At 45.3% G+C, this 14981-nt stretch overlaps 1 protein-coding gene across 3 annotated transcripts in view; it reads left to right on the top strand.

Annotated features, from left to right (window-relative positions):
- The first annotated feature begins 7 nt into the window (after positions 1-7).
- The window catches only part of TBC1D2B (TBC1 domain family member 2B), a 103915-nt gene continuing 88941 nt past the window's right edge, over positions 8-14981 (top strand). For 2 of the 3 annotated variants that reach the window (XM_004387476.2, XM_023741669.1), the window contains exon 1: positions 8-269. In XM_004387476.2, coding sequence (XP_004387533.1) covers positions 138-269 — 132 coding nt within the window. In that variant the 5' untranslated portion in view covers positions 8-137. Of the gene's footprint in view, positions 270-9371; positions 9629-14981 lie in introns of those variants that run through there. The other variant, XM_023741668.1, reaches the window with a different exon arrangement.

Genomic DNA, 14981 nt, shown 5'->3' on the forward strand with positions numbered 1-14981 from the left:
GGCGGGAGCCGGCGCGACTGTGCGGCTACCTGCAGAAGCTATCCGGCAAGGGCCCGCTGCGCGGCTACCGCAGCCGCTGGTTCGTGTTCGACTCGCGCCGCTGCTACCTCTACTACTTCAAGAGCCCGCAGGACGCGATGCCCCTTGGCCACCTGGACATCGCCGATGCCTGCTTCAGTTACCAGGGCCGCGACGAGGCTGCAGAGCCCGGCGCCGAGCCTCCCGCGCACTTCCAGGTGCACAGCGCGGGAGCCGTCACGGTGCTCAAGGTGGGACCGCGCAGGCTCCGCAACCTATCCCCCTGTCCCAGAACCCGGCTTCCCCTCCTCAGCCTCCGCGGCTGCTCCCTACCCTCCTCTGCTCACGCTAATTCTGTCCGTCGGACTTTCTACATCCACCCTCCTTTCTCAAAGGCTTCCTTACATCCTGCCCTGCTTTGCTTTCCTTTCCCCACATCTCAAATTCCGTCTCCACTTCCCCGTCTCATGCCCTTCATCTGGGTTTAGGCCAACGTGTCCCCTCCCTTCCTAAGACACTTTGACCTGTCATTTACCTCTGTGCAGTCCCTGGGCCTTCCTGCCCTCTTCCCCTCCCATTCCATGGATGTCCTCTGAACCCTCCCCTGCTAACGGGACTGCAGCCTTCTACCTCCAGGGGCTCGTTTATAAACTACTGGGTGTGTGACCTTGGGTAAGTTATATAACCTTTGTGAGCTTCACCTACCTCTTCTGTAAAATGGGGATAGTAGTAGTATCTACTAGGAGACCTGGTGGCGCAATGGCTAAGTGCTCAGCTGTTAACCAAGGATTGGCGATTCGAACCCCCCCCCCGCCCCCAACCTACCCGCGGCTCTGCGAGAGGAAAGACCTGGCCGTCTGCTCCTGTAAAGATTACAGCCTAGAAAACTCTGTGGGGGCAGTTTTATTCTGTCCTATAGGGACACTATGAGTTGGAATTGACTCGACAGCACGCAACAACAGTAATATCTACTGTGTAGGGTTGTTGGGATTAAATGAATTATACAACAATGCGCTTAGTAAATGTTACTGCATTTAGTGCTATAGACAAAGAGAGTTAGGGATGGCAGGGCCCTTAGGGATAATCCACTACAACCCCCTCCAGTGTGGGCAGGGACACTCCAGCTAAGGTCACACACAGCCAGTAAAGTGGCAGAGCCTGTTTTTTTTTTTTTTTTTTTTTTTGCTCCTTGTTTTAGCTGGGAGAGGTGAGAAGATTGCTTCAACCAGCTATGCCTTGCTCATTTATCTTCTGGTGGAGAGACACAGTGTTGGGGATATAGTGTGGAAGAACTGGCCTAGAGTCAGGAGTCCTGGTCCTGGTACAGAGAATCTCCCCAGTCTCTGGGGGTCCCTAGGAGACTAGACTCCATCATCTTCCAGGGTCACTCTCCCTCCCAGCACCTGGGGGTCTGGGCCCTGGCCTGGAGCTGGTTCACCTCACTTCTGGCCGTACTCCTTGCCTGGTTCCTGTGAGTCTCCACCCCCCTCTTTCTCACTTCTCTTCCGTATTGCCAGCTGGGCTTTCTCCAGAGCTGTGGGGCTGGGCCGGGATGTATAAAAGCTCTCAGAAGAGCTGGCCAAGTGCAGAGCAGAGTGGGCTGTGCCTAGCGCCCTGGCCTTGTGAGCACAGGGCTGTTCTCTGAGACCTCCAGAGCTGGCAGCAGCTGGAGCTGCACCCCTGGGTCATTTTTGGAGTTTTGTCGACCCTGCTCTTGCCGTGCTGAGCAGGTCGGATTCCCATGTTCTTTGAGGCTCCCCCATCCCATCTCTAGGTGCAGACAGCTGTTTCTCCAGAGAAAGCCAAGCAGGGTTGCAGCTCAGCTGGGGCTTACTTAGAGCGCATTTTGTACAAACTTGGGAGTGACCTCAGTGAGTACACAGGGACTTCTTGCCAAAGGCAGAGGCTTGTCCTCAGTGTACACGTGGACCATTCCTGTGTCAGATGAACTTCCTGTGGAATTGTTTGTTGAAAAGAAAAGAGACATCCTGTGTCAGATCTTCTCAGATGACATTGGAGCCCTCCATCAGTTTTTTATTAAAAGAAATCTGAGGCCACAAGGCATAGTGTCACAAGGAGTGTGGCTTTAGAGTTGGATGGGCTTGAACTGCATAAAATTGAGCAAGAAAACCAAAGTTACAGAATGATTACATACAGAATGAGAACATGTATATAAAGATGAAGATCATGCAGAACAACATGATGGATCATTTAAGGAAATATGCTGTTTGGTGAGTGTGAAGGCCTGCATGGGGCTGATGAGCCCTGGATTGAGGATGGCGGTTTCCTCCAGGGGAAAAGAGGGCAGTGTGATTGGGGATGGGTGCCCAGGCTCCCACGTCTTTGCAGTGCTTTATTTTTTGGGCTGAGTGGTGGGTACACCAGCATTCATTATATTCTATCTTTTTGTGTGTTCAGAATATTTCTTTTTAAAAAAAGGAAATCTACTTTCATATGGGTTACAGGCTATGTGGGACTATTTTGATGTGTAAAGTTATGTTAGTCACAGAACAGGACAGAATACCTGAGGTCAAGTGTCTGCTTTACACAAACAGTGGAAATGGGAACACAGGCAAGGCTTTCCAGGAGGAGCAGTCAAGATGTAGGGCTTCTGAGTAGGAGTACAGTCTAAGGATGAGTCTCAGTGTACAGTGATTCATTTTGAGTTGTAGAAGTTAAACATTTTATGGTGGAAAAAAAGAAGAAGCTATCTGCTCCTGTAAAGATTACAAAAAAAAAAAAAAAACCCAAACCAAACCTGTTGACGTCAAGTCGATTCCAACTCATAGTGACCCTATAGGACACAGTAGAACTGCCTCATAGGCTTTCCAAGGAGTGGCTGGGGGATTTGAACTACCAACCTTTTGGTTAGCAGCCAAATGCTTAACCACTGTGCCACCAGAGCTCTTCTTAAAGGTTATAGCCTAGAAAACCCTATGGGGGTGGCACCTAACAACAACAACAAAAGTAGAAAGTAGCTATTTGTCTTCCTTCTCAACCTTTTAAGTTCAAGAACTGATTCCCCTAAGCATTTTTCATACCTCACTTTAGGGCATCCCAGACATAGGAGAGACTCTGATTTCTGACAGGGGATTGTAGGTCAATGAGGATCACACCCACCCGTTGTTGTCCGACTCATAGCGATGCTATAGGACTGCCCCATAGGGTTTCCAAGGAGCAGCGAGTGGATTCCAGTCTCTTAAGCACCGTGCCACCAGGGCTCCAATGAGGATTAAGCCCTGCTCAGATTTTAGCTTGTTGTTAGGTGCTGTCGAGTAATTTTACAGATACCATTTCTTTTGACAGATGGGTTAAAAAGAAAAGAAAAATCAGCAATTTGCTTATTGTATTGTCATATGTTTCTTGTTTTAAAGCATCTTTCAGCCTTCTCTGGAGAAGCTGTGGTTTCGTTGGATTTGTTTCAAAATTTTGTACTGCTTGAATCTTAATGAAAGCCGATATTGGAATTTTTGGTATACTTCTCTATTTCCAAACTCAGGGATCTGGTCCAGTTTCTTATTTTACAGACAAGGGAAAGGAAGCCAAAGAGGGGAGGTGATTTGCCTGAGATCATGAAGCCAGACTCAGACCCTGTTTGAAAATAGAAGCTCCCAGCACAGCAGTGTCCCAAACGCAAAGTATCTGATTGTATTATCTATCCTGACAAGTCTACCTTTTTGGATATTGGATATTAGTTGTTTTGAATTAGATGAGGTAGTGGATTTTCTTTTTATTGCATTTGATTTCTGCCCTTTTTATGCAACAGGAGAGCACCAGCAACATTTTCCTGCCTGATTTTTTACCAGGATGTGCAGTACCTGTAATTGGACATTTGGAAACTATTTTAAGGGTCAGGCAGAGGTGGATGGCTTTCTGTGTGGAGTGTGTGTGTATATGTGTGTGTGTGCACGTGCGTGTGCGCACGCGTGCTGGAGGCTTCTGACTGAGCTTTGCTGGGATCTGAGGTGGGGGAGGCAGCTCTGAGGTGAACTGACACTTTGGGGAAGGAGGGCATGTGACTGACTGAGGGTAAACCTAGAACAACCCTGCTCTGCCAGATCCCTGCCATCTCAGAGCGTCATCAGACCATCAACAAATGAATTCTGCTCCCCCTGCTCCCTCTCCTGAAGGCATTTGGTGCTCAAATGGATGTGTGTGTTAGTTTCCGAGTCACGCGTGTAACTGGACAGTCATGCGTCCCTACTCTTAACCCACTTTTGTGGGAAGGACATGCATTCTCTGGTGCTGAAACTACTTTTGGCTTAACAACAAACATTTGTTAGCTTGGGTAATCATAGCGTGCTCAATACCAAATATATGTGGTGAGCCAGCTTTCCTTGTGGTTCTGCTAAGCCATTCTGCCCTGGAACATCTGCTTTGGGGTCTTGAACTACTTTAAGTCTTTTCTTTTATGGGGACTTCACTTTTCATTGGAGCCCTGGTGGCGCAGTGGTTAGGAGCTATGGCTGCTAACCAAAATGTTGGCAGTTCAAATCCACCAGCTGCTCTTTCAAAACCCTATGGGGCAGTTCTACTCTGTCCTGTAGGGTTACTGTGAGTTGGAATCAGCTCCACAGCAATGGGTTTTGTTTTTGGTTTTTGAGCTTTTCGTGAGTTTGTTATTGCTTCCCAATTAGTTAGTTCCTTAAAGGGAAGTATGGTATCATGCGCAGGATATCACACATGGTATCTTAGTTACCTAGTGCTGCTGTAACAGAAATACCACAAGTGGGCGGCTTTAATGAACAGAAATTTATTTTCTCACAATTTAGAAGGCTAAAAGTCCGAATTCAGGGGCACCAGCTCTAGGGGATGGCTCTTTTCTCTCTGTCCACTGTGGGGGAAGGTCCTTGTCTCTTTTCAGTTTGTATTCCCAGGTTCCTTGGCAATCATTTGACATTTATCTTCCTCTCAGTCTGTGCTTGCTTGCTTAATCCACTCTTATATATCTCAAAAGAAATTGATTTAAGACACACCGTATACTAATACTGCCTCATTAACATAATAAAGAAAACCCATTCTCAAATGGGTTATAACCACAGGTATGGGGATTAGGATTTACCACACATATTTTGGCGGGACACGATTCAATGCATAGCACGTGGCTTTCCATCCCTTAGTGTTTCTCACACAAGGCCACATATAGGATAGTCTCCACTGGCCAGCTCACCGGAGTGTAAGCTCCATGAGGACTGCTGTTTGCATCCTCAGCTCCCAGAATGGTCCTGGCACAGAGTAGGCACCCATGGTAGACATTTGTCAAATGAAGGCATAGAAGGTGGTCACCCAGTAAGCATTGGTTTTGGTATAAGCTTAGAAATGTACAAATATATTAAATGACATTCTTGCCTCATGTAATGGAGGTGGCTGCCATTCACTGAAAGCCCATTGAATATAACAGGCATCAGGAACCTAAAAGGGTACAACTCACCCTTTTCAGAGAAGATTACAGTTGGTCCTGCATTTTCAGGTTTCTTGTATTTCATGCCCACAGTTTGGACTCTGAGGACACTGTTCTAGCAGGAGTGTACAAATTTTTTATGCAAAGGGCCATATAGTAAATACTTTAGGTATTGCAGGCTGTACAGTTTCTGTTACAACTACTCTACTCTGCTGTTGTAGTGTCAAAACAGCCATAGAATGAGTGTGGTTATGTTCCAATAAAACTAGAGACTCTGAAAAGTGAATTTTGTATAATTTACACATGTGACAAAATACTCTTTTTTTTTTTTTTTTTCCCAACCATTTAAAAATGTAGAAACTATTCTTCGTTTGTAGACAGTACAAAAATAGGCAGTGGGCTGGATATGGCTCTCAGGCCTTAGTTTGCTGATTCTTGTGTTACTGGAAGCCTTCAGGGACTTTATCTTCATTCATTTACTAACTCTGTGTGCTTAGGCATTGGGAATATAGACTGAACAAGAAAACACAGTTTCTGTCCTTATGGAGCTTTCAGAATAGTGGGCAGACAGACATTAATAAAAATACGATAAACACCCACCAGTGCAGTGAAATTTGAAAGGAAAGAGATGCAGTGCATGTATAATAGGGGGTTTTGTTTTTTGTGGGGGTGAGGTCTAGGAGAAACTTCCCTGAGGAGGTGATATTTGAACTGTGATATAAACAAAGAGTTGGTGTTAACTGGGTGAATAGGGAGGGAGACGTTAAGGGCTATGTTGTTGTTGTTGTTGTTAGCTGCTGTCAAGCCCACCCCAAACTCATGGTGACTCCCCCGCGCAATGGAACGAGATGCTGTCTGGTCCTGCTCCATCCCCATGATTGACTGTGGATTCGACTGTTATGATCCATAGGGCTACAGGGAGAAGAAATGGCATGAGTAGAGGCTCTCAGGTGGGAGGGCTGGTCTTGGGTGGACAGATGGCAGCTGGGAGTGAAGGAAGCATGGCCTTGGGGAGAGGTGGTCTTGGCCTCTCTGTTCAGGCCCTTGGGGCCAGGGCAGAATTCTGGTCTTCGTCCTAAGAGCTGGAGGACTCAGTGAAGGGTTTTAAGCGGAGGTTGACAAATAACTTTTTTTTTTTTTTTCTCCCAAACTGATGGCTAAGTCATGGCCAATATTTTCATCTAACTATGCTGGAGGATTATCTTGTCTGTGTATTAAGGGTTGAAGCATTCGTGTTATGCAGTGTCACACAGGTTTAAAAGTAGATAAATGCAAAGTAGAAATGATCTTGTTCCATTGCATCTTAAGTGCCATCGTGTGAGTGGCACGTGCTGAGTGTTGGTTCCATGGTCTGTGAAGCTGGCTTGGGGTGCTTGTGTGGCTGGGGCCTGCCCAGGCCTGGTGCACTTCGTTTCCTAAAGCATTCCTAACGGCCACTTTCATTGATTTCTCTTGTGCTCCACTTGCTTTGTTCATATGCACATTGTCAGCTTCCTTCCCCCTTGGAAGTAACTGCTTCTTGAGAAATGGAGGAAGGGGTCAAATGCGTTTGAATTTGTGAATACCAGCTTCCCCCTCACTGAGGCTTCTGAGGGCTTGGGACAGGTCTCCTTGATCCAGTACCTTTACCCATCAGCCACTGGGTTACAGTCTTCCCGTCGCTGGTCACCTATTGTCTTAGTAGTCACATTTTTGCTAGAGCAAAATACAAACAGTAACCTTCCCACCAGAGAAAGAAAAGGACCCTGTTATTGCAAAAATGACTCTCAGATTGGAGGAGGAGAAGGGGTTTTTTTGATTAGGAATTTTCTGTTCTTACAGAGATTCATGTCGTAGGCTGTTAATGACACTTGAGTGGGTGTTTACCTAAGTCCTATCAGGTACGGTTCTCAGCTGTTTTTTGTGTGCTTTTGCAGAGTGAATGTAAGACGGAAATGGTGAATTGGGGAGTTGTGTTCACAGAAGCTTTTCTTTGTGATGTTTTTAACTAGTTTCCCCGAGAGATACCTGGGTAACTCAGTTCAGTAAACATGCTGGGCACTGTTAGGGACATGAAACTGAGGTGGCCGCTGGGGAGACTGCGGTGTTCATGATCCCCGATAATTAGTAGCTCACCAGGCAGCACAGGAAACCCTAAATTGACTCTAGAGTTTCAGGATGGTTTTACCTGTGGTCTCTGGGTGGTGTAAACGGTTTGTGCTAGACTAATAACTTAAAGGTTGGCAGTTTGAAACCACCCAGTGGTGCCATGGAAGAAAGGCCTGGAAATCTGCTTCTATAAAGATTATAGCCAAGAAAACCCTGTGGAGCAGTTCTACTCTGTAACACATGGGGTCTCCATAAGTTGGAGTCAACTCAACAGCAATGGGTTTGGTGTTGGTTTACCAGGTACCTGAGATCAGCTTCCTAATTTTTAGTCTAGTCCTGTTCCCTTCTGTAGACATACTGTGTCTTACTAAAACATAAGCTCCATAAGGGCAGGGATTTTGTCTCTGCCCTTCACTGCTGTGTCCTTAGAGAAGTGTCAGGCACATAGTAGGTGCTCAGTAAATATTTGTTGATTGAATGAATGCTTCAGGCCTTCAGATCCTCTTGGGTGTGAGTGTGTGTGTGTGTGGTGTGTTCTTCTTTTATGCTCAAAGGGAGGTCTGCTATGGTCATTTGTTCATTGTCATGGATTGAATTGTGTCCCCCCAAAATATGTATCAATTTGGCTAGGCCATGATTCCCAGTATTGTGTGATTGTCCACCATTTTGTCATCTGGTGTGATTTTCCTTTGTGTTGTAAATCCTACCTCTGTGATATTAATGATGCAGGATTAAAGGCAGTTATGTTAATGAGACAGGACTCGATTTACAAGATTAGGTTGTATCTTAAGTCAGTTTCTTTTGAGATATAAAAGAGAGAAGTTGAGCAGAGAGATGGGGGACCTCATAGCACCAAGAAACAAGAGCCAAGTGAACAACAAGTCCTTTGGACCCTGGGTGCCCGTGCTGAGAAGCTCCTCAACTAGGAAAGATTGATGACAAGGACGTTCCCCCAGAGCTGACAGAGAGAGGAAGCCTTCCCATGGAACTGGCACCCTGAATATCAACTTGTAACCTCCTCGACTGTGAGAGAATAAATTGCTCTTTGTTAAAGCCATCCACTTGTGGTTTTTTTGTTATAGCAGCACTAGGTAACTAAGACATTCATTCAGCAAATATTGTTGAGCGTCAACAATGTTTTAAGCATTATGCTTCCTGCTGCAGATACAGAGCAGTGGAGAATCTCCATTGATGCGAAAAACTAAAGTGTTGAGAAGACTTTAAAGATAGATTGGCACATGATATGTTTAGAAGAATTACAAGAACATTGAAAAAAGCTTTGGAGAAAGTTTGTCTGTAGTATTCTGTGTTGGGAGTAAATATCAAATGTCTGCAAATTTTTTGATTCTGAGACAGGTCTGGAATCTTTCCATAGTAAATGAAGGGGAGGGGCAATCCTGTACATAAAATACTAACTTGAGTATGGCCCAGAGCCAGAAATCTCTGGCTTGTATAATTCTGTGGGCATTGCAGAACTGGAGAGATCTGTGTAGGTAATTATCAAGAGAAACTCCCTGGAGGAGATGGGCCTAGAGGAGTTGGTAGGTCTTGGCATAATTGTAGCTGCTTAAAGACTTAGATCCTCTTGGGTCAGCAAAATCTGTTCCCAATCAGATGGGAATCAGCATCCTTTAGTGAGTTTTTACACTTGGCCATTTGCTTAACTTTTGCAGAGATTGATCGTGTGGGAGAACTGGAATCTGGTGGACAAGGGGAAGATTCAGGAGCTGAGATCCTTCAGGCTTCTCCTCTTCTGCCCATTTTGTGCGTGGGCTATCTGTCCTGGAGAGAGTGGACTTTCTCTGAGCAGACTGTCCCCCTAGGCGAGAACTTTGTTTGTGTGAGTGTTGGATGGCAGGCCTGGCAGTAGGCTGGAGGTGGGCAGGCTGATGTTATCAGAGATGTTTATCTTGGATTAGAGAAATTATTTCTAGGCAGCAAGCCCAGTGTTCATTTCCCTTTCCAACTCTCTGATGTCTGGAGGAGGCTGTGCTTGCAGAGAAGGTGGCCTGACTTTTCCAATGTGATGCAGCCAGCCAGCCACTCATCTAACGGACTTGTGTTGAACAAGGCCCTGATGGGCATCCAGTGGGAGTCAGGCGTTGGTTGCCTCTGGCCTCGGTAAGTTTGCCCTGTGCGTGTTCTGGGGTGTGATTAGGGCGTTGTCATTAAGTGGCCCTGTGAGTTGGAGGAAGTCATTTGGTGTTTTTGCTTCTTATCAGAGATGGAGAGGCCCTCAGAGATCAGCCTGGCCTGCACCTGTGGCAGCCCTGGCACTAGAACTTTCTTCTCCAGATACATGAACGATATTTTACTAGTTTAAAGCCAGCAGTTTGATAATTTTTGCTTCCTATTTCCTTCTTAATCCGATAGTAGGAAATAAGGCTTATTCTGGTTTTAGTTCTTTACAGATATTTACATTGTACATTCAACTATTTCGTGTTGGGGCGTAGATTTAAGAAGTTTAGTCACCTGAAGATTGTACATGAACAGTATTGGTTATAAGCTTCCGGTGGAGGTTGACTTGATAATAAACATTAATGATGTTTCCTTGGCAGAGACTAGTCCTGGCACGTCCCTGTTCAGAAGTCTTCTCTTTGGAGGTGTTCACCTGAGGATACTTTTGTTTAGGAAACAGATCCTTGGCATTTGGCTGTATTTTCTCTTGCTGCTCTGTAAGCCATGCCCTCTAGCCTCAGATGAACCAGTTTTTTAAGCTTTACAGTTTACACAGCTCTCCCACATGTAGTATCTCAGTGGTAGCATTCTGAGGAGGCTTTCTTTCATTTCTTTCATTTAAAGGGAAACATCTCTCTCAGAACTGTGGTTCTTAAATTTGGTGTGAGAAAGAAGCCTCGTGGGATCCTGTTAAAAAGCAGATTATGGAGTTCTGCTCCCAGAGATTCTGATTTGGTAGGCCAGGGTAGGCCTCAGGAATCTGCATTTTTACCCAGCACCAGGCCCTCTCTTGTGGGAAACACTGCACTCGTCCAGATCATGAATGTCTGCTTTCTTTGGCTACAAAGAAAAGCCTGGCTCTGTTTGATGATGGTTTTCTGACTGGACTGGAAATATCTCAATTACGTGGGTGGAGACCAGCGAAGCGTGAGCCCTATATCTCTAGGTTAACACTGTGGTTTATATCTGCATTATCCTCTTTGCATTCTGAGTCCGTATGCTCCAGAGCAGTGGTTTTTTGGCCTGGTTCCCCACACCCCTGCATCTCCACCACCACAACCTGCAGACCGTCCGATGGGCTCAAGGTTCCCGTCTCCCTTGCCAGTCAGTTCTGGCTGACAGAACACCACGTGGCGGATTCCTCCATGTGGATTTGGAGGCAGGCTCCTGGAGGGGAATAGCATTGGGTTGGTGTCTTTATCGGCCTTCTGAGAGAGTGAGTTTTAATGATTGCCACACCAAATAACTGGCGAGGGTTTTTCACCCAGAAAGAGCCAAATAACAGAATGATTGAGGAGAACCACCTGACACTCTCCTGAGACACCACCCTACCTTAGAAGACTGTTAAAAATCAACGTGCTTCCGAAATACTCCTGTAAGTTTACTGAGAGCTCGGCAGATTCCTGGTACCAGGTTCCCCTGCCTCCAAAATCTGCACTGGGTGGAGCCTGGGAATCTGTGCCTCCCAACCCCTAATTGCTAAGACTTTATATTAAGTCAGCCATTCCTGTGTCCACATTTTAGGCTAAAAAAACATCAGGCCAGGGTAATGTAATATTGCCTGGTGTGTAGGAACCATTGCAGGCTAAGGTGGAGTGGGGCTACTGGCTGTGGCTGCAGGAGTTTTTATTTATCCTGAGCTCAAAAAACCCTGGCGCTCTTATTGTGCAATGGCAGAGCTGATAGAGAACCAGAGGAATGTAGCCCTGTGATCACTTGGAGGCCTCATGCTCCCTTTCTCGCTGAAACAGAAAGCATTTCCGGTACGGAAGAGCAGGCCCAGTGAGTGGCTTTGCCCTTGCCCTTGTCTTGAAATATATCACCCAGCCTGGGTGGGTGGGCGGCCTGTGCTGTGAGAGTCTTTGCTGGAGCCAGGCCATTCACAGCTTTATTGTCTTGTTGCTCCCTTTCTTGTGAGCTCGCATTTGCTTTTCTTGGTTCTATTTGTAGCCTCTGTCCTCCTAGTCCATTGCCCTTAGTTGCTAATCAGAAAAACTGAACGTAGGTTTAAGAAATGGCTCTTTTCTCTAGGTGTTTGCTTTTTACAAGGGGATGCGTGGGCATTATTGTTGCTGTTGTCTGCAGTTGAGTCGATTCCGACTCATAGAGACCCTACAGGACAGAGTAGAACTGCCCAATAGGGTTTCCTATGCTGTAGTGTTTACGGGGGCTGATCGCCTTCTGTGGAGCAGCTGGTGGAGTCGAACCTCCGACCTTGGGTTAGCAGCTGAGTGCTTAACCATTGTGCCACCAGGGCTCCTTCCTTGTGTATTAGAGATAGCAAAGCTCCTCAGACTACTAGCCTTCATGAATGGATGAGAAGTGTGGCCTTTCTCATTTAAAGGATGCCCCTCCCCCAACTCAGATTGCTCAGGCAGATTGATTGTGGAGTCTAGGTTTTTGCTCAGCCTTTGGAAAGAAGTCAGATCAGAATTCAGGTACTTCTTTTAATAAGATGGAGCGACATGCTAGTTTTTAGGCAGCAGTTTTAAAAGATATAAAATGAGAATTTATTGTCCACTAGAGGAATGGAATTTCATGAAATTGCGTTCCATTTTCCAAGGAACCAGGAGATCCAGTTTTATTTGCCTTCTCTATCACTGGGCTGGAACAGAAGATTTCAAAACCTCCCCAGGAAAATATGACTTTCTTTTTTAATTGGGACTGAGCCAGGTGATCCCTTGAGATTGTTTCCAGGCTTATGATTTTGAAACATTCAAAAGAAAACTTGGATCCTAAAGTTATTTATCAGATTTGGGTCTGTAGGGTGTTTTCCATCTGAGTTTTGTTTTGTGTTGTCAGGCTGCTTACGATATCCTTGCGCTTTGTACTGCTAATGGAAGAAAGGCCTTAGATATTTCTTGGAAATCCAAATATCCTTCCTTAGGTTTAAGAAACAAAAATTTACTCATTATGAGCAACTCTTGCATCCTTTTAAGAAATATGAGTGAGTGGAACTATCCATGCTTTCTGTGAGGTGTGAAAACTTAGCCCATCTGTATGTGTATCCTCCTCTCTGTGACTCCTTTCTGACTGTTGGTTATGCTGGTCTTCTAGCATATAAACATTATAGAACTTGACCCATTGGGGAAGAGCCAGAGTCCACATCTCTACGTGGATGACTGATGCGTGATCAGCATATATAGCAGATTGGACGATTGGTTTTTCAAGGGACATCAGGATAGCTTCCTTGATGGGATAATGTTGTTTTTTTAATTTTAATTCTGGTAAAAATATACACACCAGAACATATACCCGTTCATCAATTTCTACATGTATAATTCGATAACATTGGTTACATGCTTCGCGCTCTATCACCATCCTAACTATTGCTACCCATATTGTTCACCACCATTGACTCACTACCCCCTAAACTTCTCATCTATGCTTCATTTAGAGTTACTGTTGACAGTTTGATCTCACATAGCTAATTCTTTAAAAGAACGCACGTCTCATGGCGAACATTCTTTACTAATTTAGCTAAACGGTAGTTAGTTTAAAGATGACTTCAGGGAATAATTTCAGTTCATGGTTTGAGGATTTTCTCAGAGCGATAGATTCGGGGATTCCTAGGATTCTGTAAGAATTTGAAATTCTGTTCCACGTTTTTTTCCCCTTTTGATCAGGATTCATCTACTGATTCCTGGATCGACACATTCAGTAATGATAGCCGGGCACCATCTGTGGGGATATATGCCATTTAAACATGGCTGCACTATTGACAACTGCAGCCCCCACAGGCCTCTATGCTGCACAGCGTGTTGAGACCTGGCTCCAACATGTCGAGACTTGTCTGGTTGTGTTTTCCCAAACCTATTGTCCCTTTACTGATTAACTTGTTTACCTGAATTCCTTCTCCCTTGCCCACTCCCAAAGCCCATTGTTATGTTAATTGCTTTATCGCTTGCTGTATTGACTATAAAATAAACTCCTGGGACTGAAGTGGGGGTCGACTCCTCAGAGTGACCCCCCTGGCCCCACTTCTCTGTAAGAGTTGTGTAGTTGGTTACTGTCTTCGCCGTCCCGATTACCGTCGCCGCTGCGACAACCATCCAGTTCTTCTGGTCTTATGGCTAAGGAGGTAGTAGTTCATGGAGGCAGTACACCTGCAGTCCAATTTCTTCTCTGATTCTTGGGTTTCCTTCTTCCTCTGCTGTTCCATAAAGACCAATTTTTGTATCTTAGATGGCCGAACTAGGGAATGGAACAGTAATTCTAAAAACAGTATTAGGCCAATTGACTGAACAGCCTCACTAAGCCATGATCCTAAACCTTCAAACCAAAGGAACTAATCCCATGAGGTATTTGGATGTACTTAAGGAGTATTTGCAGTTTTAGCCTTTTGTTGTTGTTGGTTGTAAAATTATCTACAGTAAAACCTGTGAAAGCCAGAACCTGTGTAAGGTGGAAACCTGTCAGAGAAGGAAAACTCAAATATTTTCCACTAATAGAGAGAGATAGAGAAGTGGTAAGACTACATCCATCAAAGGCAGAAAACTTGCGAGACCCAGAAAAACAAGGCAGTCCTGTCGAGTTCCCGCTCTCACAGGTTTCACTGTATAACCCAGTATTTGCCATTTCGCCCTTTTTCTGGTGTAGAACTTAGTGATATCATTACATTCCTCAAGTTGTGCAACCATTGATGGAATAATGTTTGAACTGGGTCTTGAGGAGTGCATAGGAGTTTTTCAAATGTTAGTGTGGTGAGGACAGGGGTTGTGGAAGCAGAACTGGCATTAATGCTATTGAACTCAGGAAGGTGGTTCCTTGTCTGGCGTGCTTAGACCTGCCAATAATCTGGACATCGGCCTTTGAGAAAAAGAAAGTAGGCTGGGAACCAATCCTACACCTCCAGGTGGATGAGAAAGTCGGGGCACAGGTGAAGGCAGAGGACTGAAGGCATATGGATCGCTGTCTGAGTCTGGAAGGACCGGGGGTTTCCTCTCTCTGCCTCCCTCTTCCCCCGCAGTCTGCACCATCAGCTTACACTGTTTTTGTAGGTTTTTATTTTGCCAGAGAGACATAAAGGTCTGTATGTAGGAAGTTTCATCCCACTTTTCCTCTCTTTTGCAAAACAGATCTAACTGTAACATGGTATGATAGCCGAGCAACCTGTTCTCAGACACTTTTCGTCGGACCTCAACTGATATTGTGGCCAGGCAGTGTTAAGAAGAAAATTAGTTTCTTCTTCATAGGCTTATAACTAAAAGAGGACCAATTTTTAAGTATACAGCCTAAAGGGGAACACTCCAGGACACTAAGTTTGTTTCCCATATCTCACTCACATATACACACT

Source organism: Trichechus manatus, unplaced genomic scaffold (genome assembly GCF_000243295.1).
Source record: "Trichechus manatus latirostris isolate Lorelei unplaced genomic scaffold, TriManLat1.0 scaffold00186, whole genome shotgun sequence".
In the NCBI taxonomy this organism is placed as follows: domain Eukaryota; kingdom Metazoa; phylum Chordata; class Mammalia; order Sirenia; family Trichechidae; genus Trichechus; species Trichechus manatus.